Genomic DNA, 25,053 nt, shown 5'->3' on the forward strand with positions numbered 1-25,053 from the left:
ACTTGGCCACAGGCTTTCTTGAAGATGGTTGATTTGAGAAGAAAAAAGTAATCGTCCAGAGTTGATAATTTTAGCTCCCTGAGCGAGCTAAATGAACTTCTAGTTTCTAAAAATTTGACACAGCTTCAACCTCAAGTGAAGTCACGTTTTCATGAGAGGTACGTTTTCTAGAAAAATACCATCTTATAGGACTGAGACCAAGGAAGCGTAAAATACTCCCGTAAAAAACTTTTTACGTACATATATTTTTTCTGGTTTGATTTTGTATTTACCGATGAAGAATCTGCTAGCACTTAAATGTGCATATGACCAGTCCCTGCAGCCATACTTTAACTAACTGTAGAGCAAAGTACAAGAGCAGTTTTGGACAGGTAGCTTCAGGTATTAAAGTGATGGCGTCCAAAAAGTTTTTCAGGATGCGGCACTTGCCTTATTTGAAGGCTGGGATTCAGAATTTTAAGCAAAATGGGGGCAAGATTTAGGATTGAAAGAAAAAATAAGAAGCACGATGCTGAAAATAACAATCACATGAAAATCAGGATTATGGGATTCAGGGAAAAGTTGGGTTGAGGTGACAGGACTGAAGAATTGATGGATTCCTTAAATCACGACCCTCGTGGGTGGTATGTGGCCACTATGGGGGTGTACCTTCTGGCTAAATTAAAATTAAAATAAAAAATATTATTTTGCAGTGGTTGTGTTGCACTATAATTTTCAGCGTACAGAGAAATGGGGCAGTTAGATATTACCATTGTCGAAATAAATCAACATAAGTCATATGCAAATGATTGTTCTAAAATGCTTCTGCATTCTTCCTCTAAAATGCCAGAAAACACTTCAAAATGATGATTTAGTCCAGTCTGGGTGTGAATCTTATATCTACTCCCCAAGGCACCTAACACATTGTCACTACATCCATAAAACACACGCCTGATTCTTGAATGGACTAAGGCCATTGCACACCTGAAACAAGTTAACATATGACAAAGTTATGATGGGTCTGTTTGAGAATGTGCTATATACTGTAAAATTCCGAAAATAAGCCCCTCAATGTAAGCCCCTCCAAATATAAGCCCCCCAAACGGGTAACCCAAAAACCCTCCATTAAATCGCCCCTCCAAATATAAGCCATCTGGGGCTTGTACTTGGAAAGTTGCCCTCAAATACAAAATAAAACAAAGCAAAAACGGTTAATTTCAACTAAAAGGCGAGCCCAATCGATTTTGAAACGCAAATTTCCCTTTGTAGATAAGCCCCTCCAAATATAAGCCCCTCCAAAAATAAGCCCCTCAAAAAGGGCCTTTGAAACATATAAGCATTGGGGCTTATTTTCGGAATTTTACAGTATCTTTTAACGTAATTTAAGCCTCAATCTTATCTACATACAAACAAAAGGCAACACATTTTTTCCCTTGATGATCACATTTTTGGATTTCTTCAAAATATTCTGGGAAAGTGCTCACCTACCCCTCCCCTCGCCTAACCCAACACTGAATTTCATGCTAACACTGAGTTAAGAGAGAGCTGTATTTGCCTCACACTTTGGGGGAAGTGGGGTGTGGCTCAGGTAATTTGCCTGAAGTGTCACTTAATAACAATATGTACTGATACTTACATAACACAAGGCTCCCTTGTAACATAAAGGTCATATCCAGTGCACAAATAAGGAGTTGATTTGCACATTTGGTCCTTGTTTGTTGCCAGATCAGAAGGTTCCATTACATTTAATGATCTTTCTCCTGTTTCTGACGGCTTAGAGTCCAAAGAACTTTTGTTGTGGTGAGAAAAATTTAAATGTTCCTGTAGCTGTGGAATTCTTTCACTCATTATCCATGTACCATTCACTGCTTCACAGTCAAGTTGCCAAGCCCCTGACAACTGACTATGAGCCACTAAATCAATGCAGACCATCACAGCATGCTGGAGTGGGTGGCCTGTGCAACGGAGGTCATGAGACATGGCTATAGCGTGGTTTGTCTGTGGATCGACAATCACAGCACCAATACGAAACTAAAATTAAACAAGATAGATAAACAAAAGAATTATCAGCATCACAAAAATGCCAACAACATGAGAAAGTACTTTGTCTTTTTCAAATAACCCTTTTCCTCCAATGTACCGAGCTACACAAAAAGTCAAAAAATTTTACCTTTTGGGAGGTCACACTTGTTGCAGCTATTTGTATGGCTAATCTCATAAACTTTGTGATAAGCTGAAGTTCACAATCATCAAACAGTTCTCCTCTCAACACTCTTGAAATACTTGGAAATAATCATGAATCAAAACAGTTAGCATCACATTAAAAAATAATTTAAAACAATGAAGAAAAAAATATTAATTAATTTAAGGGCCCACTGAGAGGCCATTAGAGGAATCTCCACAAATAAATGTTTTGACATCACCATGGAACTCAGAAAACTATGAACACCAGAAATATTATTTTTTCACATTTTTTTTTTCAGTTAACTAAAAAATATAGTTAAAACTCCCAAAAAATATATTCCCTTTTCAGGATAGAATCCAAAAATATATCTTTTCCAGCATGCCATCTCCCCATAAAAAATTATAAGCAAAATGAGGATGGGTCCCCACCCCACCCCACCCCCCTTCTCCACAAACCCAACTCCCTCCCTCTCCCCACATACTATTTATCCTCATGAAAATTGACTGGCCAGCAGGAGGAGGCCTCATTGAACTGTTCCCTGGTAAGTGGTGAATGCTTTGCCACATTTGTCACAAAAGGTTCACCAAGAAGCTCAGAGTTAATTCTATATTGTTGCAAAAGATCCTTCAAAGAACTGGTGAAGTCCACACATTGTTTCTTCTTTGGGCACAAAATAATTTGAATTATGTTATCTGAAAATGAAGATGGCAAAAAAAATACAAATTGTTTCATAAGTAAGACAAAAGCAGAATTAAAAAAATTAAAAAAAATATTTGTGTTCCCATACCGGGAGTCGAACCCGGGCCGCCTGGGTGAAAACCAGGAATCCTAACCGCTAGACCATATGGGAGATCACATACCCATACACTGAAATTTGTTATGCTGATTACTTTTGAGTATGTTAATTAACCCAGATGACAAAAAAGGGGGGAATAAAAACAAGAACAAGTAGCACTCCACGCGAATATAGCACGTACTTTTGCTGAAGTAAAAAAAGAACGATCAGTCTTTTCATTCGCACTCTGTAAGCTTATTGTTCTACCTTCTAGCGACGTCGTTCTCTGTGCCTAAACAAAGAGCTGAGACTAACCTTTTCCATGTTTAATGCTTCGGACCCTCTTTAAATGCTCCAATCCTGCAAGTGGGAATTTATCATTAAGACTTCTGTAAAAAGAAAAAGTAGAATAAAAATTTTCAATCTGGTTCGTCAAAGAAAAAAAACTCAGATAAAGAGGCACGACTTTTGGTTACTTAGATTTCAGATTAAAAATTGTAGCGCGCGAGCAAGCTTTGAATTGAGTTACCTTATAAGTTCTGACGTTTTAGTTCTGTCCTTAATGTCAGCTGCGAAAACTTCTACTGCAAGTTGACAAAAGAACACAATAAATGTGTAAGCTTGTATTTTGGCTCGACAACCTTCAAAATGTGCTTTAAAAAGGCGTTCGCGCTCCGACCTCAACACGTGCGGCCGCGGGGTGAAATTCATGTCGCGGCCCTGTATTCTTTATGAAACACGTGTGCCACATCTCGCGAAAAGAACAAAACTTAACAAACACTATAATCACCTCTCAAAGTATATCAGTTTCTCAAAAAGTATATATTGTGAATAAGTAACCTGTTTTAAACTGCCGCGTGAATTCGTCTGCAAGGACAGCCCGTGGAACTGCAGCTTTCTTCTTGTCGTTAAATTCTAAAAACGAAAAATCAGTGCAATTAGTGTAAACTGAGGACTAATTTGCGAGGATTATAATGCGTTATATACGGAAAAGAAATCAGTACCGCCTACGGACAAATTAGAATCCTCGTGTTTCGCCTTTTTTTTCTTTGGTTCTAGCGCCATGTTTGTTTTTGTTGACACTGACCAGGTTACTAAGTCAAGACTTCCAATTGCAAAATGGCTGCAACGCCCTCGTCATACTCGAAGTATATTCTTTTGATAGGTTTGCCCGTGCTCACCTTTGCTAGTTTAGCAGCACTATGGTGGAAGAAAAAAGGAGAGAAGAAACGGACTAACGAAGAGGTGGGACGCGTTTCTGAGCTGATTATTTATCCTGTCAAGTCGTGCAAAGGAATTCGCGTGACTGAGGCCAAATGCTTCAAGGAAGGAATGGAGTTTGACAGGTATGCTAGCGTAATTGTGTTACGTTTGAATTTACTTTTAACGAAAAATGGTGATCAATGAGGCTCCTACTAAAGTTTAATATTGCCTGTGGCCTCTCGCTCTGTAGACAGGTTTCCTGAAGCTGGTGTTTCAATAGACATGTACCAGACTCGGTTAGAATCATACTAGCTTTTTAATGACCAAATATGGACCACATGAATCAACAGTAACACGTGACCTGGCCTACTACAATAATGCAATATCGCAACATCTCCCTTCCTTTGAAGTGAACGAGCCTATGAACAATAACAAAATTTGATAATCTTACAAAACCGAAAGTAAAAAAAAATGAGAAGTTATAGAAAATAAATGTTACAAAACTTACAAAAAAAATACTAATAATAATAATAACTGTCATAAGGGGCAATGTCCTTGCAGCACGATCAGCAAAAGTCTGTTGAAGTTCAAATACCCTTTTTTTTTTTGGCAACTGAAAACTAACTAAGCAACGAAGTCCTTGAACCTAGAGGGTGGTTTTACGACTCGGGTGCGTGTCTTCTTGACAGCTGGAAGTGGGGACGGTGTAGACATCTGCTTTTGTTCAGGTAATGGTGTCTGCACATCACGCTTTGTGGGTTGACTCTACAGCTGGTTCTTGGGTAAAATGTGAGATGTGGGGGGCGCGTAATCCCTTTGAAAATGAGATTTATTCCAGTGTCAGTGTATTCATCAGGAAGCTGAGCTACGCACGTCACATTCTACAAGTCAGGGGTACAAGTTGATCACTGCAGGTGTCAACAAACCAAGATCTGATCAGCTCCTGTAAGTCACCAATGCTTACGGATTACAGACTTGATCCAATTGAATTGACAGAAAAGGCCTAGGAAAACGCTATTCAGGGACTTAGGCAACTTTAGGAGGAAAACCTCAAACCAGGGACCAACTCTAGGTCTTGGGGAGGTACTCCCCAATAAAGGTGATGGGGGTACTTTTTCTACCTTTTAGTGGTTTCAATTTGTGGATTGGTACCGTGCCAGATTTTGTTAAAAATGATAGGCTTTATTAGGACAAAGATTTATGACAATACTTTCAAAAAGTCCTTGAGAACAAAGTGCTCAAAAGTAATCTTTATTACTATTAAAATTTGCAGTGCCAGTTATATAATTTGTTGTTTACTTCTTAGGGGTGGAAATGAATTTGGGACACGCCCATAAAACAAGATTCTGACGCCTGTCAGGTGTGTTCTTGAAATCTTCCGATGAGCACCCCCGTCACTTTAATTTAGGGTAGTATCCTCCCCTGGGGCTCTAGGTGTCTGCTAAAGGAAGGTGTCATTGAAGAAAGATTCCCTTGTACTGTCAATTACATCTAAGAGTACCCACCTCATCACATCTTCACTTTATATGAAATTTGTTGTTTTCTTAAAGGCACTGGATTATTTTGGATGAGAAAGATATCTTTGTCACTCAACGTAAATACCCAAAGTTAGCACTGGTTGTTCCTCATTTTGAAGATGACAAGTACCTTTGCCTGAATGCCCCGAAGATGAAAACTCTCAAACTGAACATGGTGAAAGAGAGTGGGGCATTAAAAAGAATTAGGTGCTTTGACTTTTTTTATTTAGTGATTAAACAAATACTAGTATCTACTTAAAGAAAGCGACTCTGTCACTACTAAAATATATTTGCTGCACCTGCGGGATGATGATTTTCCTAAAATTACTACATGAACTGGCAAGATGGGTGCTTGAGCAGGTTTTGGATATTTCTGTACAAGATGAATTTTGGATTCAAATGATACCTTCATTATGGAGAAAGTTAGACCAATTTTTGAGACATTGGCTGGCATTCGGGTTGTGTAACTTTTGCATCTTCCGAGTCCATGGTACAGGAGGTACTCTAAAATGTACGTTTGGAAAAATTAATTGTTGAAATTTTACCCCCAGTTTGGTTCTATGAACTGTTAGCTTAGGCAAAAATAATCTCAGGCTAAAATGGTCTGATAATATCATTGACCACTTTATTACATGCATCAAACTCTTCTATAGCAACTGCATAACCTGAGCACTATGGAGAAAACTACGCTTCATTACCAATGCAGTAAAACAGTATTTTTTAGACTATGATTCCTTTCTTTTATTAATTGAGTAGTCATCAAATAATACTGTTTCTTGTTGCTTAAACACAATCACTGTGACTCTTTTAACAGAGTGTGGAACACGTATGGTGAAGGTCGTTATGTAGGAGACGAAGCAGCTGAGTGGATATCAAACTATTTGGATAAACCTGGCTGTAAGATCTATCAGCTCACACAGCCAAGAATTATACAGGAGGATAAAGAGTGGGGCGATGTTGCTCAACCAGGCGATGAGGTGCTGTAAAATTAATTATATGTGCTTGATAAAAATGCCTCAGAAGCATGCTATAAAAAACCTACTCAATACTGTTCTACAACAATTAAAATCTACTATATATCAGTGCCATTTCAGACCAATAGGACTTTTAAAAAACCAAACCCTTTGGCATGCGCGTACCTACATGGGTTAATACTGTCAGTATTATAATATTTATACTACTACATGAGAAATTTCTGCAATTTGATCGGCTTGGAGCAGTGGTATTTCATGAAATTTGAAATACCTACATGTGAAAATTACAAACCTTTTTGAGGGTAGTAGTATAAACAAATAATAGCATGATTTGTATGTGATATATACCACTCGTGATTTTCCAAAATTGTCTCAAATTTCACTCACCTAAAGGCTCATGAAATTACGTATAACAATTTCGAAATAACACTCGTCGGGTATTTATCAGATTTATGCCTAATGTCACTACAAATCATGCTGTTACCTTTACTAATTTGTTTACTAAGTTGTTCCGAAAGATTTGGTCATCATACTGAATTATGTGGACATCCCCATGAACTTGTCTCCTAAATCAGCTTTCAGTAGGAAACACAAAAAAAATGGAGAAATCTAGCAAAAGCGATTACAGAATTTTCATTGCTCCTATATTTGGTACCATTCAGGCTGGCAAACTAATCGAGTTTCTGGAACTTTCGCAACTTTTAGGAGCTTCTTATTTTACATTTTATGAATATGAAATCTCTGACGATGTCAAGAAAGTGCTTCATTAATACAAAAGTAAAGGATTAGCACAGGTTCTTTCTTGGAAATTACCCTCCTATATCATGGACGAAGACGTCAACTACTATGGGCAATTTTTTTTCAGCACGAGAACATGCTTTCGTTACTTCACTGTATTCACGAAGAAAAATATTGTGGCCATTGTTTTCAAAGTGTTAGATTTGCCTGTGTAGAAAATGCTAATCAAACTTTCTTGCTTTTCTCTCGTAATGTTTCACGTCGTTTCTTGATAGGTCTCACACTAAAATGCCTTAGTGATCCACAAAGAGTTTTAGTTTTTGAACGTGAAGTACATCATATCATGCAGCCTCAATGTGAGTTGGAACGAAGTGAGTGTCTTCCACTTTAGGAACTGTCCTGCACCGTGTGACATGCCCACCGATATGGAAGTAGACACCACCCTGCAGAAATATGGCGAACGATTGAAAAAGAATGTGAATGTGTAAGGTTCTTTTACAGTCCAATTCCCTGTTATAATTTTACCAGCAGAAGATGGGAGTAGCCATGATCCTCAGAGATTCTCCCCTAAATTAATCCATGTAGGTATGTGTGTGTTAAAGGGTTTGGGTTCTGAGTGCTTTTGGTCTGAAATTTGGTATAGAAATTTAAAGTGGTTTCTAGTCCCCAACTAAGTGGAAGATTTAGACGTGCGAGGTGTGATGGGATGGGGTGTAGGAGAAATATTTACTGGCAGAATTTGTTTGGTAGATCCTTGCAATCGTGCAAAGTGATGCACAATGCTTTATTTAGTCACAGAAAAAGGTCCTATTTTCATTGTTAATGTAGGTGATCATCCGACTTTAAATAAAATCTTAGTTTTGGCTCAAAGGAAGAACAGTACAAGCAAAACAAACAAACAAAAGTTAGAGAAAATGAAAAGGAGATTGAAAGAGAGAGATGGAAATACGATTGAGGGAAGGTGAAGTGAATGTGAGTTAATTAGAGAGATGTACTTAAAGAAGTAAGATCAGCGTGCATTTTCGATACAGATAGATAGATAAATGGTTTATTGATAACCACTTTGCAACCAGAAGTTGAATCATCCAATTATTCACAAGCAAATGTAATTACTTGAGAATACAACTGGTAATATTTAATTTGTATAAAAATATACAAAACTGGATAGAAGAAGCACTATGGTCCTCTACAGTAAATGTGATAAGAAAAAAAAATATGAAAATAGGAGTATAAAAATAAATAAAATTCCATACTGATGACGTTTCACTACCCAGATCTGGGTAGTGCTTCTGATTGGTTTGTGCTGTGAGGGAAATTTGTTTCAACCAATCAGAAGCACTACCTCAGGAAAAGAAAATCGAATCGTCAGAGAGAAAAGAAAAGAAAGTGAGTTTTACAGCTTGCCATTCGGGCAAGCTGTAGCTAGCATGTACCAGCCTAAAATTCATTTCAGCTCCCATTCCCTTCCAAAAAGAAAAAAAAATGGGTGAGCAGGATTGTTTACAGTTCTTCTGTAATTTGAGTTGCCCAAAAGGCTTCACTTGCCTATCGGGCAAGTTAAGAACAGAATTCACCAGCCTAATAGTAAGACACTATTTTCTTTGCACGCTGATTGTTGGTTTATCTTAATTTTTTGACATAGAAATCAATCGTATTCGAAAACCTAATAAAGTGGGGATGGATCAAGTCTGTCTTAAACTTCTTTCTTCTTTGTCTTCTAAGGTGTCATTTGGTGAGTTTGCCCCCTACCTGATTACTAATGAAGCATCCTTAGATGCACTGAATGAAGAGCTACCAATGCCGGTCTCTATGACAAGGTTCCGTCCAAACATTGTGGTTAGAGGACTCAAGGCATGGGAAGAGGTATTTTCTTTTCTTTCTACGTACATTTTACTTGGTAGTTCTTGTGGCCGGGTTGCCGAATAATCTTGGTCCCCCCCGCAAGTTTTTGGGTCTCATGCGAGGTACTCTTCCCTCCCTGCCCACTCCAACAAACCAGGAGAGAATATTCGTTAATCTGATTGGCTGAGAGGCGTGTTTGCATGACAGTATGTAAACATGGTTGTGACGTCAAGATGTTTTGCTTTTCGCGCGCTAATCAAGCAAGCACGAATTTAAAAAAAGTTTTTGAGTTGAAAACCCAACAAGCTTCCTTTATTCACCCATTCCCTCGTCGGCTGAAACTTGGAAAACCTTTACAAAACATGCTCTTTCAATTTTTTTTTCGCATAAGCTGGCATTTTAAGCGAGAAAAATCCGTATTTTGGAAAGCCTCTTTTTTGCAAAACAAGAACATTTGATTACCTGTGCAATATTTCCCTCCTTTAACAGGATAAGTGGATTGGCAAGAATCTTCAGATAGGGGGAGCTCAATTCAGGTTCCTGAAACGGTGTGACAGGTACAAAAATCAACGAATGATTAGGGTGCAAGGGGGTGTCACTTGTTTAGTCAGGTGTTTCTTGTAATGTCGTTAGTAATAGTCGTGAGTTGAGAAAACTAGGGAGAGCTTGAATGTTGTGTAGGAAGGTTGGAGGCGGATACAAATTGCCAGAAAATTTGGCGAACTTCTGAAAAACTTTGAAGAAATGTGTTTTAACAAAGACGTGCAGCCGAGATTTCTTAAAGCGGCTTCGAGGTGCCTAGGTATTTGGTACAGTACTTTTAGTGTTTGATGTAGGTTTTTTCCTTTCTGGTACAGATTAGGATCGCGTTTCTTGTGATAAAGACATACTTTGGCAAGGACTGCTGTTAAAAATCTACTATCAGTGTGGCAGTATTGAAATAACCATACTTAACCTATTCAGACGCCGAACATTTTGCGTACTGTACTTTCTTCACGGTATTCGGTTTGGTTACGGATAACTTCGGCCTCTGAATGGAGCCGAAACCTTTTCCATGATAGCGGTTTTCTTGGATTAATTTAGACTATAGCATTATTGTGTCATGAAATTTTTAGGACATATTCTTGTGGCAAACATTTTAGGTGTATCCTTATAACAGTCAATCCTGCACTGGGAGAAAAGGATGGTCGCGAACCTTTGGCCACCCTGAGAAGGTATTTGACTTTAAAATAATAATTAAATAAGTTTTTGTTCTTGTCCTATGCTCCCATATTTGTTAAAAATAAGCAAAAAGGTGATCACGAGCTGGACTTTTGGAAGGAGAGAAAAAATGCTTACTCTCTTAATCCAGACCCTTACTATGGTTTTTATGCAACTTCTCTTCATTCTTTTCCTTCGTTTCCAAGTCTTAGTCCGCATTTTCCTGACCCGTGCTATGTAAATTTGCGCGCAAAGGAAGGCGGGATGGAGAAAACGGTCTTCGCCTCAGCTCCCTTCTTTTCCCTTCCCGTGGCCCCTTGCGCTTCATCACTAGTCATTTGCGTTGGAGGCAGACCAATACCTATTGTTTGACGTTGGGGTTTGCCATCGCCTGCCGTATTGACGTCTTAAACTCCCCGAATGGGGAGCTTTAGCATCGACGACGGCGACGGCAGCAAAAGCGTTATTCCAGTTTGCTGAATACGTCAAATGTAGGCGAATTTCCCAGGAGCTGATTTCTTGGGGACTGCACTCAAGTTTGAAAAGAGAGAGAAAAATTCGTCGTCGCGTGTTTACGTTCTCCTTAAAACGTTCAATGAGGCACTTTCACGCCGTAATCGTGCAGTGACGGCAAAGAAATATACAAAACTGAAAAGTGTGATGCACGTGCAGAGTTGTTCTTTTGCTTACCTAAATCCATTGTTTTTTTGACGTTCTCGCCGCCTTAGCCGTTGCTAAAGCTCCCTAATAGCCACCGTGACAACATTGTAATGACCTCACGGTGCAGCTCGTGTTACGCGTGCTATGTTGCAGTTTGTCTCCTCCTGAATGTCAGACTAAAGTTATGTATGATGGTATTTTGATGAAATATCTACTGCTTTACGATCTGAAGACGTCGCACTTATCACTTAACCTTGGTTAAAACAAACTCACACATGTGACAACCCGAGGAATGATTTTACTCAAGTTAACTTGGAAACCATTTTTAGTGGAAAATATTTATCTGTGTTTGTACGTATATTTGTTTGTTTACAGAATAAGGCTTCCAGAGGATAGGGATCCAAGGCAAGGACGATCCCCTCTATTCGGTGTCCTCGTAGCTCTAGAAGGGAGTGCTGTGGGCCGAGTTGTCCAGCTAGGAGAGTCTGTAGTGATTTGCTCATAGGCCAACTCATCGCTTAGCTTGAGCAACTTTAAGAGAATTTGTAATTCACAGTGAAAGCTAACTGTTTGGAGGACACACATTGACGCAGTAAGGAAGGTTGAAGAGTCTTCCAGTCAAAGGCGTTGAGTTAATGGTTTTGGTTATGATCAGTTTGATCATGGAAAAAAACAAACAAATAATATCAATTCCTCTAACAGTAAAAGAACATAATAAAACTTAACGCTGTACTATATATTAGCTGCCAGCGGAGAAAAAAGAATAAATAAAACAAGATTCTCCCTTTGTGGTGTTCACATATAAGAGATTGCTTAGGGGTAGAAATTGCAGATTTTGGTCTCATGTCGTAAATTTCTTTGACCTTTTCATGCACAGCCATAAAAAGCGTCTGCTGGCCGTTTTAGCACCTTTTGGAAATAAGATGAAAATAACAAATTTCCCTTCCCTTTCATATAATTCAACTAGTGAAATTCTTACCCCTTTGATAAACCTAAAGCCTGAAAAGGGTACCATGAACTTGCGGCACGAGCGATCCTGTAATTAGCCATCATAAAGAGTAGCCCCTCCCCCCCACCCCCCTTCTCAGGGAATGCAACAGGTCGTCAGAACTCTATGGACTGCTGTAGTGACACTGTGCCTTTTTCCCTTGGAGTGCTGACCATCTCGTGGCTAAGATATCCCTGTCTTTAATGACTTTCTCAATTTGCTGGCGATGATGGTCTCATCCTAACGACAACCTAGTCCGGCCGCCGTAGGCTTTTATAGACTGGGCTAGCATAATTTGAGAAAACTAGCATCTTTTTTTTCCCATTTTTTAAAGCGTAGCACTGCTGGCATGATTCTCATATTTTGATAATTATCGGAACATTCTTGGGTTTTGAGCAAGTTGATTCCCAAATCCTAATTATACGCTGACGTTGTTTGATGTTTTAGTGGTATTTGCAGTTCACTAAGCATGGGAATGGGGCCTCGGGCCAGGGTGTACGGGAACCGGAAGTCCCTTAGCAAACCCTGTCGGTCGGTGTTTTTTCTAGTTAAAAGAAGTTCGAAACATGAACAATAAACGGACACCAAAAAATATATATATTGTAGCTAACAAGAATAAACGGCTTCTGATTAAAGAAAATATATTTTTGGACTTATTTCTCATGGTTTTTGAACAGCACATTTAAAAAAAAAAAAAGAACCATAATTTTAGCATAATTTGGCCAAAAAAAGAGCAATGCTACTGGCATAATATGCTACTTTTACTAGCACAATCTATAAAAGCCTAGTGGCTACGACCGACGCTTGGTCCTTTCCACCATTTTTAATCACGTTCATTCTCTGACCAAGAAACGACGGGCTCTGGGGACGAGAATGAATCATGGGGTGCTTCCATTATACCGGACCGACCGGTGAGAGACCACTCGGACTAACCAAGCGTCCGAACCAAAAGTCCGACCGAATTGATTCTTGGGTAATGTGTGACTTCCCATGTTTGTCTTTGGACTTCATGTAGCTTGTAATAAGTAAACGGACGTGTTTGTCTTCCCATCTTTCCGGGGCTTTGGTCGAACTAATGGAGGTTGTTGCAATGAGCTGTGGATTTTATTCGCAATGACTGTCAAAGCCGTAAGGGCTAGGGTCACATCCTTCGAAGAGAAAAACCTCGAGGGGGGGGGGGGACTCCCATTTGAAAGGGGCGGGGATGCTCCGTCGTCTCGCTTAGCGGAGTAAATGTCAGATTTTGGTCTCGCTTAGGGTGTTCCGGGGTAAAACACCATTATATTTAGCCGCAAAGGTCTCTTTTAGGGTTGCACTCGAAGAAATATTGAAAATTACATATTTTCAATTTGTTTTATTTACTCGATTCACGTAATTAATTTTCCTGACGAGCCCCCCCTTTTTTATATAGGAATCCCCCCCCCCCCACCTACCCTCCGGGAGAAAAACGCGGGAAAACATCGTCAACATTCGGAGAAGCTAGTATTAAATATATATGTCTTTAAAAACTTACGAAAACGGAGCCGACGAAAACCAGAAGAAAAAAAGACAAATGAAGATGCCCTGCTGTATCTGAGCCTTTTGTGCAACTGTGCATCAGGAGAAAGTTTCATTCTGTGTCTGAAGCTTAGGCCTGGTTCAGACGCTGTACTTTTCATGTGCCGAACCTAACTGAATAAGTTCGACTTTGGAGGGACACTGGCGCGACATCTGATTCAGACGGCGCACCGTGTGTCGAACCTGAGTTAAGTTCGAAAGACTCTGTCGAACTTAACGCTTTTGCCCGCGGCACCAAACTAAAACTGCCGGACCAAATTGATTCAGATGCCGCTCTTTTGCCGTACTTAATTCATCAGTTAGGTTCCGCACACGAGTGGAGCGGCGTCTGAACCGGGCCGTAACTGCACTCGTAAACACTTACATCTCAACCGTCCGCCATTTTGACTGTGGTGACGAGCTAGAGCGGGACTGGAAACGAAAATTTCTGAAAATGGAACGGCAATTTTCGGTCGGACCGGACCGACCGAAAGAGGACCACCTCTCGAGGTGGACCACTTTGACCGGAAAATTTCCACCTTGGCGGAACCGTTCCATTTTAATACGGTTACCGTTTGGAACGAAATTTCCCCAAAATTTTGGCATAATGGCAGTACCCATGTTCTTATACTCTCTCCTGTGTCGCTAGCGCATGCGCACTTCTCAATTTTGCAAACCACGTCAAGTAAGAGCACTCAAAAGCAAGTGTTTCACCTCACATGTGCAAATTTTTTTTTTTGGGATCACTTTCTTGGGAACCAGGCTGAAATCAGCAACCAAGCCTCCTGATGGGTTGGACGGCCTCCGCCCAGATCCCCTGACGGTTAGAAGTGTGAAAGCAGGGGTATAGGTACGGAATTTTTTTAAACTTTCGCGGGAAAGTTATCTATTAACTTTTTGGTTTTTTACGCGGGAAAGAAATTAAATTATCTGATCGAATGTCGCTGTGTGTGTACACGAACGTCCTGCCTTTGCGTTACTCTTTCTTCTTCGAATTAAAATTTTTCATTCTGACAGCAGTCGCTACCGAAATGAATCCAAAGGAAATTTCCAACCTCGGGAATACTTGCTTTTTGAATAGCGTCCTTCAAGGTCTCCTGTCAGTAACATGTTTTGTAGAAGGACTCGCTGGCGTGAAGCACAATCGCAAGAAGTGCACCTCATCGAGAACAGGTATTGAAAACCTTCATTGTCGTTTAACTCGTAAAAGAACAATAAACATTGAGGCGGCCAGCCAATTGTTGAATTAGGCATATATTCGACAGCATTGTAATCCACTTATAGGTTTAAATAGCTTACCGTACGAACACAATTTGCATAAGAGGCCGACCATTCAACTCTTGAGGAGGGGGGGGGGGGGGGGTGGGTCATTTTGAAAAAACATTCCTGCAAGCGCCTTGTCGGAAGAAAAAATTTGCTTGCAGCACAAATGTAATAGAAAGCTTATGGAATCGAAAAGGGAAAAAATATCCTGCTCAGCAGATTGCTTGCTAGAAAAAAAAAATTCTTTATGACCAGAAATCACCCACCCCTCCCCTCAAGAGTTAAATGGTCGGCCCCTGACCTCATGCTAAAATACTTCATTTGAAAACTTAAACCTCGCACAACCACCACCTAATTATTATATATATTTATTTATAATAAGCCTTATAGTAATTAAGCTTATAATAAAGCTGGAAACAAGAAATGAAAAAGGAAGAAAGTAAAAAGAAAACATTGCAAAATTTTTTCGGGCCACAAAATGAACAAGTAGTAAAAGTGGAGTTATTATTATTTGATACGCTTAATTCACCAGTCCTTTTGAATCATTGAACTGTGTTATTGCTTTGTTTTGAAAATAATAAAAGGTTTTCATTAGAGCACAAGTGAAACTCAACATATATTATTAGTCATGTTCCTGGCCGGGTATTGAGGCTTTTCTACCATAATCCACAAATTGTTCTAGGTCGGTTGTGCTTGCTGTGTAGCACTCTCAATTTTCTGAACTTGTATGGGACTGTGCCTGGAATAGTTCGCCCAGCAACATTGGTTTCCTGTCTACCACAAGTTAGTAGCCTAATTCAAAAGGGCCAGCAACAGTGTGCAGCAGAGTTCTTTCAAGAATTTTGCAGGGTACTTGGACACACTGCAAACCAGTACAAGAGTCAAAATTTAATTCCTGCCAACTGCAACCTTGCCTTTCTGCGATCCTTTTTCTTTGAGCTGAGGAGTGAAGTAATGTGTTCATCATGTAGCAGTGTCACTTTTACCACTACAATGGAAACTATTCTCCCACTACATATCACAAAGGTATGAATTAATGTTCTGAATAATATTTTTTTTCATATTACACCTCTGAAGGCAGTCCCAAAAACAAATACCTAAGTACACAAAAAAAATTAGTACCAGGCAGACCACAATAAAAGTCATTGATCCTGATTTTGCTAATTCAACAAAATTTAATAATTATTGAAATTTAAAAAATTGAATGTTGAATGTTGACACAAACCTGGCAACAGGAAAATGCAACTTAGGAACCCCATTTAAATACCATGTGATTCTTTTTGATGCTAGAGCAGTGGTTGATCCAAAGGATAGTAACTAAATCTAACCTTCACCTTCCAATATTAGACCCTGAGTGTGTGGAAACCTGCTTTTCAATTCAATTTACACACTGCATTCCAATTCTCTCCCCCCTTCCATCCCTGACATTTTATCACCCTCCCCCCACCCCCCCCCCCCCCCAGCCTCAAGAGGTTCTGTGATACACATATTTCTACTAGATATATTATTAATTCTGGCGAGATACATTTTGCAGGTAAGATGATTCAATGGGCCAAAAGTATATGTCTAATTACCGGTGGCTATTATTCCCTCTTTTCCTGTCCTAATTTTTTTTCTTTCTATATTCAATTGAAAGGGTTGTACTGTACAGAGCTTCTTGAAGGATTATTCCCACCCAGTGGAACTGGAATCATCTTATTATTGTAGCAGGTAACAAAAGTGGAATAATGTTCAACTCAAACACAAACCAACATACACAAGCAAAAAAACATAAACAAGCAAATTGTTATGTTTATTAAAAAAAAGGATTTATTCCAAAATGTAAAAGTAAGTCAACCTGGCCTTAGGTAATCTGTTTGTCCTCTGGTAAATGTTGAATTATTTCTGTTCTCTTTTTATCCCATCAGTTGCTCAAAAAGTACTCATGCATGGAAGAGGTTGCTCACATGCCAATCCCCTCTGTCATTGTGCATTCAGATTGTAAGATTTCAAAATGATGGTAAAAAGCTCAGCAACTTGATAGAGTACAAGGAGAAAGTTTTTTTTCTGGAACACCATAACTCTGCAGACAAAGGAACCACAGCAACTGATGTCTCATATCAACTGAAAGCTGTCGTTGTCCATGAAGGCACCAAGATTTCCTCTGGTCATTACATTTGTTACTTCAAAAGAGGAGACGAGTGGTATTATTCAAGTGATGCCACTATCCGCCAGTCTTCAGCTCTGGAAGCCACAAGCCAAGAAGCATACCTTCTTTTCTATGAGAAAGATGCCGTTGAAGACGTGCAAGAGGTTAGACACGTTTCCGCAATGTCGAGCAATTTGAAGGTTAAAAAAAATTGTCAACCCCAAGAGCCCCTTAAGACCCAAAAAGGAAAGATGTTTCCTATCAAGTCTTCTATCCCCCCTGGTTACTACACATCAAAAGCTGGAAAACCTGGAATTTTCAAGACTGCTACTGGAAGTGTATCCTGGAAATATTCCACTTTGGACACAGCATCTATCAGAAAGGCAGAAGGGATTGCCATGGCTGGGGTTGAAATTGTAGGGCATCCTAGAGTTAAAGCATGGGAGCCAACTGATGTTGAAAAGCTCCTTCCACCTAAACACAAGATCAGTGAAGGAAAACTTTCCAATTTTGTAATGGACTATCTTTTTTTGCTGATAGAAAATCAGTCTCGAGCCAGTAAAGACAATGTTTCTACTGTCAACTCTGATGTCTACAACAACATGACACATTTCTCAATGAATACCTTTTTGAAGCGTAAATATGACTTACTGTATCAGAATGTTCTAACATCAGACATAATCCTGTGCCCTGCACTGCATGGGGATCATTGGTGCCTTGTTGTCATTGAGATGAAACAGAAGAGAATGGTTTACCTTGACTCTTTGTATAATGGTGTTGGTGCCTTAACTGCATTCACAAGGTTCACTAATTTTTTAGTGTGTGTTTGTGAGCCAAAGCAAAGTAATTGATTGGAAAGAATGGCAGTATTATGTAATTCCATCTACTGAAATTGAACAACAATCCAATTCAGTTGACTGTGGTGTCTTTGTTGTGAAATGGGCACAACATATTGCAGAGGGACGGCCACTGGACTTTTCACAGAAGCAAATTAATGACTTCAGATATTCCTTGATCTTGGATATCGCCAATGGTGGCCCCCTTTGCAACATGTCCACAGAACCAGATCATCATTTTGTGGAATGTTATGGTCTGTCCAAAGACAGTGTAATAGACACCAATTCCTCTTGCACAAGTCTGAAAGGAAAGGCACAAAAGACACATTACCCATCAGATTCAGATTCTGACTTTGAAAGTCCTAAAAAACGACCCACAAAAGATCCTGAGTCAAATTCCCATATTACACCCTGTAATACAACAGCAAGCCACATAGATGACCACACATATGCCAAAGATGCAGATCAAGCTGATTCTAGTAGAGGCCATCAGATTCCACAGTCTGTTCAAAAAGTATTGCCAACTGGTTATCAATACAACTGCCATGAATTCAGAGAAATTCCATCACAAAACGTTACAGGTGCACCTCAAGAAAACTTCTATGTAAAATTGTCTGTGAGTAACATCACAACCAAGGAAGATGTTGACCAGTGGCTGCAGCAATTTACAACATCTTCAAATATTAAATACAATGCACAGGGTGGTTACAAGTGAAAGGGGGTAAAAGTCATTTATGCATGATGGTACATTTGTCAGTGTAAACGCAAGAAATTAACAAAAAAGCAAGTGGCAGCAAAAGAGGCTGCCCTGAAAAGAAAAGAAAAGAGGCACAGGACACACAAAGACAACAGTGACAAGGAAGGATGCAAGTTGCACTTGCTATCAAAAGCAAGGGAAAAGAAAACAGATTGTGAGAGCAAAATGTCCATTAGAATTAACAGAAAAAAAAGTACCGGTATGCCATTTCTGTGTGAAATAGAGCTTTGGTGGAACCACAATCACAGTGTGGATTGCTTTCATTTAACTTCATTTTGCCCTATTTTGCCAGCAACCAAAGAAACATTTTTTGCTTATTTTGAAGAGGGTATGAGTGCCTCAGAAGCATTTCATCATCATGAAACCCTGTTGATGAAGGATCCAGTAACTCTCATGCTACTGGCTGATCGGAGAATGTGCCCTTCTCTGAGAGACGTGAACAATTTACATGACAAATGGCTGGTTGAAAAGAAGGGTCCATCAAATGGATCTGCAATGTTTGATCGCCTGGAAGAAATTGTTGATGACTACAACAAGAATAATGCAGATAAGGGAGGCAAGTGTTACTTGCAAAGGGTTAACGGAAATGGTGCAGACAAACAAGATCTCATCTTATCCATATGCACCCCTTTGATGTCACGTGTACATGAAACTAGGCAAGGCTGGTGAGATGGCCTTTATGGACTCATCAGGGAGCCTTGATCGATACAACAACCCTGTCTTCTTTATGTGCACTCATCATCCGTGTGGAGCATTACCTCTTGGAGTCTGGGTAACATCAAGCCAATCACAGCCATGTCTTGAAAACTGTCTGGAAAAATTGAAATTCATTCTGCCAAGTCATGCTTTCGGTGGTAAAGGTCCCCAAAAAGGACCTGACATTTTCATGACAGATGATGACACAAGCCAGAGACAAGCTCTTAGAGTCCACTGGCAACAGGCAACACTCCTGCTGTGCATTTTTCACTTTTTGCAAGCAACATGGAGATGGCTACTGGACTCCAAACACTCCATTTTAAAGGATGACAGACAACACTTGATGTCCATAATGCAGGACGTTGTGTTTGCCAAAACCCAACGAGAATTTGAAGAGATTGTGCAGCTTTTTCCATCAGACACTGTATTACAGAAATATTCCCTATACAAAGAATATTTAAACAAGGCCATAGATAGAAGGAAGGAATGGGCACTTTCTTACAGAGGAAGTCTGAGAACACAAGGCAATAATACAGACAACTACACAGAGTCTATGATCTTTGTTTTTAAATGTGTAGTTTTAAGAAGAATGAGAGCTTACAACCTTATTGAGTTATTTAAATTTATCACAGAAGACTTAGAAATGTACTTTCAACGAAAACTTCTTTCCTTGGCTTTTGGTAAACCACAAAATCTACACCTTGCATCACGTTGTTTTGGGAGATCAGCTAGCTCTGTTAGTCAAAGCACAATAACCATAGATGAAAAAAATCCAAGCAAATTCCATGTGCCCAGCAGGGAGGACAATAACATCATATACACTGTTGACTGTACAATAGGAACCTGTACATGCCCACAGGGAACAAGTGGAAATGCCTGCCCCCATCAAGCAGCTGTGGCATTGAAATTTGGAATAAGCAACATAAACTTTGTTCCTCAAACAGCAAAGGAGAGATTCAACCTTGCTATTCTTGCTGTTGGGAATAACAACAATTTCAGTGTCACTCAGTTTGTAAGCCTTCACCAAAAAGAAATTGAAAGCAGTCCTCACTTCTACAAAGACCAAGACAAGGATCATGATGAACAGCAAGTAATATTACCTTCAATGCCTGCTGACTCACAAGAAAGTATTAGCACAGAAACCTATGACAACTGCATCACTTCACAAACAGATGCCAATTTGCCAGATGCTGAGTTATCAGTTGACCAAATAATTAAGCTTCACCAACAAGTCTCCCAAGATATTGAGTACAAGCTTAGAACAAGCGATACTAACTTCAGGCTCTGCTATTATAAATACCTGACTTTGTATCATTTCAAAGTGTAGGGGACAAGCACCAGTTGCTTCACTTGCTACTGCCTATGCACAGTTTGGAAAAGATAGGGGTGGAAATTATTTCCCAGTCTTGCATAACAACTCCAGAATTAAAGTACAACCAACAGCTATTTCTAGAAGGAAATCTGGCATAAAATCTACAAGTGCACAACCAAGTGGTCGTCGTCCCATGTTATCAAACAGTAGCAAAGATGCCAACATGAAAGTTAGAAAAACATTCAACAGTCAAAAAAGAAAGAGAAATCTTGCCCATAACATCAAGAAAAACCTACCTAATGCTGGTCCTAAAAGATAGGGCAATCTCTGAAAGAAGTTCTGAATCCACTGTGTTGAAGGAGGCAAAAAACATAGAAATGGCTTAGCATTAATACGGTCATGTGTAGAACTATTTTCCCTTGCAATTAACTTTGATCATTGAAACAATTACAATAATATCCGTAACGCAGATGAAGGACTCCATATAGGTTCATTGTAACTCGGCAACAATAAATTGTTATTCACAAGAGTGAAAAATCACTAATGTCATGTTGGATTACTGATGTCAGATCTGTTTTGAAGTGAGACCATATCAGGGATCAGGGAGCATGTTAGAGGTGCAAGCTCTTCCCCTTCCCCCCAGTGCCACTACTGGAAAGTTTTGACATTTTTGAGATTCTGACAACACCAAAAACACATTTATTTCTAACAGTTCGGAGATTGTATCAAATTGTTATCACCATTCGGTTAGTTTTCTGCACAAAAAATGTACATTTAACAGAATAAATTGTGTTTGCTTTATAACACAAATATTATAAGCACTAAATTTTATTGTAAATTTCATATTTAAAAAAATCCTGATGAAGTTGTTGGTGGGGGCTCTACTCTCCACCCAGCCCCATAGCTCCCTGGTCCCTGAGTATTCAACATAGAACTCTGGAAAAAGCTTAACCTTAGTAAGAGATACAAAAAGTGTGTTTGGCAAGCCATTTTAACTCCTGTCATTGGCAAGATGAGTCCCAGAGGCACATTTGTAGGTAGGCCTAAGTAAAAATAGTAGTTGCATTTCCTAGGGTTAGGGTTAGGGTTATATATGCTGTGGTTCAATTTTATTCTTGGTTTCAATTCTATTCCCCTTTGTTTTGAGGTATGGTAATGTATGATAATGAGTTGTAAAAGAAAGGGACATAAATTTTTAAACCAAGGATGACATTGAACCACAACATATAGATACATGCATACATAATCTTTATTTAAACACGATAGCTTTTTTTTTTTTAGGGTGGGGGGGGGGGGATAATAATATGATGTAATTATATCTATTCAATATAACAAAGTTAATGATGTTGTTGTTGTTATAGTTTTTAATGCTCTTAAAGCTTGTGGGGTCGTGTTTATCACCTCAAATTAAATTTCAACTCCAATCTATACAGATGCCGATAATTTTTCAACAGTGATTCAAATCAGCTTGTCTTAGTTTGTCAGGATCAAGGTTATACAATAGCAGAAAAAACAACTAAAGTCTAATTTCGTAGAACTCAGACGTTTATTATTATATTTTAAGCTTATCTCATGCTTAAAAGGGGTTGGACAACGCACATTGTAAATTTATCAAGCAAAAAGAGAAGATAATAATATTAAAACAAATATTAAAACACTGACTGCGGCTTACCTTTCGGTATTAAATGTAAAAGTTTCCAGCTTTACTGCAATAAAACTTCGGCTGCCAGCTAAACTTGACATTGCATACAAATGGCTCAGAAAGGATTGGAAACTAAATGGGAAGGCTTGGTTACTATTCTAAGCTTAGTTTCCAAGCTCCCAAGGAAGTGATCCCAAAAAAAATTTTTGCTGTCGGACATGTTGAATAGGAGTGCGATTAAGGACGATGGCAGCAGATGCTTTTGATGCTCACCAAGAACAGGTAGGATGAATGGATGAAGATTTAAACAAAAAATGTTTTTATTATCATTATAATTTTTTAATTTCCTGGGGAAATGTGTTTTGTTTTGTTTTTTAGTTGGCGGATTTGCCATTTACCAATATTAATCAGTCGAACGAGCCGTATTATTTTGCCTTGTCACTTCGAGTGCATTTGATGCGTAAGTCCTTTGCTACACCAGCCTCCGATTTCATCTGCAACGAAAAAATAATCAAGGAAAAAACAGTTGAACAATTGGATGGACCATATCACTTGGTTTGGCCGGCATTTCCGGTCATTCACGAGGAAACATTCGACTTCGTGGCTGCCCGAGAAATGGGAATTGTCACGGAGGAGGAGGAGAAACGCTTGAAAAGCAAGAGTATTCGAGGCAACTATTTTTATTTCAACGTCACGGCGATGTTACGTCTTCTCCCCATCGACGTGGGCATGTTGATTTTGCAATTTGTATTGCAAAACAAGTCACTCTACGATGCCATAGTTAATTTTAAAGTCGTTCAGTTGTGTTCCAATTTTAGAAAATATAGGAATTTCAAGGGGTTTGAGGAAGTTTGGAACTCTTTTTTGAAATTACGAGAAAATAGACAAATGTTATATCATGTTGTCATTTACAGTACTCCATCCTGGGAAATGTATCATTATCGCGATGATAAAAAGTTATTTAAAAAAGTGGAAGAAGAGATGGAATCTCGTTTGAAAGAAGAAGAGACGGGTCATTCGATATATTGTGTCGTGGCTTACTCGCTGGTCAATTGGATGACTGTGGGTCGTGAGGAGGTTCAATGGGAAAAAAGAGAGGGTTGTGTCTATTGGAAGCGGCTTTTCAAGGATGAATTTGATGAACCAGAGGAGGATGAGGACTCCATGGGATCAGACTGGAGGGAATCGGAGGAAGAAGAGGAATCGACAGAGGGATCAACGACATCATCGGAACACGAAAGTGAGGGATCGATCAAATCAGCTAAAGATGAAGAAGAAGAAGAAGAAGAAGAAGAAGACAGATCTACAGAATTCACAGAGGAGAAAACCGTGGCTTCATAATTGATATCATCTTTCAAGTTTATTTTAGGTGCGGTGGGTGAGCGGAAATGATCGTTCCCATAACCACATGAGGCACGATTTACGGACAGGTTTTCAGCGTAAGCTTTCATGTAAGCCGCTTACAGGGCTTACAACCGAGCAGGGAACTGGGAACTAACTGCACAGTGCGAGAAATCGTTGAAACGCTGAAGTGAAAGTTATTTCATAGTCGTTTGGATATCATTTTTTCAATACCAAGGGCCATATTGGAATGAAGCAGTTTTAAAACATAGAAGCACCCTGCATAAAAGAGATAAGATTACAAACTAACGGTGAATATGGAGAACTGCAGTCGTTATTCGCATGTTCACAAGTCAAATTCACATCGGCACTGCATGATCTTTGTCATGGTTAGTCTTTGAATTTCAGCTTGCTTTTAGACCTTTAGCTAGTAAGCTTATATTTTGTAAAATTTATGGCCTTTTGACAGCAGGGCTAAAACATTTTCGTGACTGCTGTTGAAGGTGTATCACGCTGTTGGAGGTGTATCACGGATTCCAGTTGTCAGTTGTTTGCACTTTGTTAATTCCTTGATTGTCTTTTCGTCCTATTAGAATATTATTTTGGGTCCCAAGACAGAAACACTCACTTTTAGAATTCCCAAGATAGATTAAAGAGCAATTATGTTCTAAGACATTTTTCTTGGTTCATCCTCAGACGAGTGTGAAAGCCTGTATTAAATGTTTTCCTTTGCTTTGTCCATATTATTTTTGTTGTGTGCATTGTTTTGATTTGTTGGGTTTTTTCGGTTTCAAGCTTTAAACATGTTACTTCTCAGGCTCACGGGTTTTCACTCTGAGATAACCTGGCCTTACACTCATGCGACAATGTAGTTGAAGCCTTAAGGTAATAGTTAATGTGCACAAGCTACAACATTATTTTCATGATTTTACTTCAATATTACAACTGAAGACAATAATTCTTTAATTATTGTAATACCGTATAATGTAACTGCTTTATTTATCCATTTGATGTAATGTCAAACAATGCATACATGTTATAGTCTAAAATATCAAAACTAGAAAAAGAAAACCTATAAGGTGTTCTCAGATTCATGTGTAATTATACCAATATTATAAGCTGTTTGGTTTATTGTTTATTTGATTTGCATTCTACCCCACACCAATTAACACAATGCTGCAAAATTTGTCTTATGGCATTTCTTGATTAATTATACTTAAAGGGTGTTTTATTGTTCCAATAAGCTTACATTGAATGATACAGGGACTGTTTTGACTTCTTTGACATAATTTGAGGCAGAACTCCTCTCCAACCCTTACTCATGCAACTTTGATTTCAAATCTTGGCTGTCTGTATCTTACCCAACTAATTGTGGGTCACTCCAACTGTATTTGAGTAATACACAGCACTTTTTCTAGCAAAGATTACACAGAGAAACAATTAAGTTTACTCATACTCAAACATGCATTTTAGTATGCAAG

At 39.0% G+C, this 25,053-nt stretch overlaps 4 protein-coding genes, 1 long non-coding RNA gene and 1 other non-coding gene across 6 annotated transcripts; 3 read left to right on the forward strand and 3 right to left on the reverse strand.

Moving 5' to 3' along the window:
- Positions 1 to 147: 147 nt before the first annotated feature.
- On the reverse strand, positions 148 to 4,039 carry LOC140944114 (probable inactive tRNA-specific adenosine deaminase-like protein 3). Its single transcript, XM_073393238.1, has 8 exons — positions 3,944 to 4,039; positions 3,780 to 3,854; positions 3,469 to 3,523; positions 3,255 to 3,328; positions 2,646 to 2,856; positions 2,150 to 2,261; positions 1,616 to 2,010; positions 148 to 963 (listed from the first exon to the last, which is right to left on the reverse strand). Exons 1-8 carry the CDS (start codon positions 4,002 to 4,004, stop codon positions 765 to 767), a joined length of 1,182 nt encoding a protein of 393 aa, XP_073249339.1. The 5' UTR covers positions 4,005 to 4,039; the 3' UTR covers positions 148 to 764.
- On the reverse strand, positions 2,943 to 3,014 carry Trnae-uuc (transfer RNA glutamic acid (anticodon UUC)). Its single transcript has one exon. It is a non-coding gene; the product is annotated as a tRNA-Glu (tRNA).
- On the forward strand, positions 4,034 to 11,856 carry LOC140944115 (mitochondrial amidoxime-reducing component 1-like). The gene is made up of 7 exons (XM_073393239.1): positions 4,034 to 4,285; positions 5,693 to 5,866; positions 6,474 to 6,636; positions 9,094 to 9,234; positions 9,703 to 9,770; positions 10,356 to 10,427; positions 11,449 to 11,856. Exons 1-7 carry the CDS (start codon positions 4,059 to 4,061, stop codon positions 11,576 to 11,578), a joined length of 975 nt encoding a protein of 324 aa, XP_073249340.1. The 5' UTR covers positions 4,034 to 4,058; the 3' UTR covers positions 11,579 to 11,856.
- A 2,772-nt stretch (positions 11,857 to 14,628) lies between these two features.
- On the forward strand, positions 14,629 to 17,669 carry LOC140943529 (ubiquitin carboxyl-terminal hydrolase 36-like). The gene is made up of 5 exons (XM_073392616.1): positions 14,629 to 14,770; positions 15,543 to 15,886; positions 16,497 to 16,570; positions 16,768 to 17,500; positions 17,664 to 17,669. Exons 1-5 carry the CDS (start codon positions 14,629 to 14,631, stop codon positions 17,667 to 17,669), a joined length of 1,299 nt encoding a protein of 432 aa, XP_073248717.1.
- A 12-nt stretch (positions 17,670 to 17,681) lies between these two features.
- On the reverse strand, positions 17,682 to 22,366 carry LOC140944913 (uncharacterized). The gene is made up of 3 exons (XR_012166705.1): positions 22,262 to 22,366; positions 20,886 to 20,937; positions 17,682 to 18,125 (listed from the first exon to the last, which is right to left on the reverse strand). It is a non-coding gene; the product is annotated as an uncharacterized lncRNA (long non-coding RNA).
- Positions 22,367 to 22,468: 102 nt separating this feature from the next.
- LOC140943881 (uncharacterized) lies at positions 22,469 to 24,315 on the forward strand. Its single transcript, XM_073392996.1, has 2 exons — positions 22,469 to 22,513; positions 22,610 to 24,315. The coding sequence occupies exons 1-2, from the start codon at positions 22,478 to 22,480 to the stop codon at positions 23,570 to 23,572; spliced, it is 999 nt and encodes a 332-aa protein (XP_073249097.1). The 5' UTR covers positions 22,469 to 22,477; the 3' UTR covers positions 23,573 to 24,315.
- Positions 24,316 to 25,053: the final 738 nt, after the last annotated feature.

The sequence above is a fragment of the Porites lutea genome, chromosome 7 (assembly GCF_958299795.1).
Source record: "Porites lutea chromosome 7, jaPorLute2.1, whole genome shotgun sequence".
Lineage (NCBI taxonomy): Eukaryota > Metazoa > Cnidaria > Anthozoa > Scleractinia > Poritidae > Porites > Porites lutea.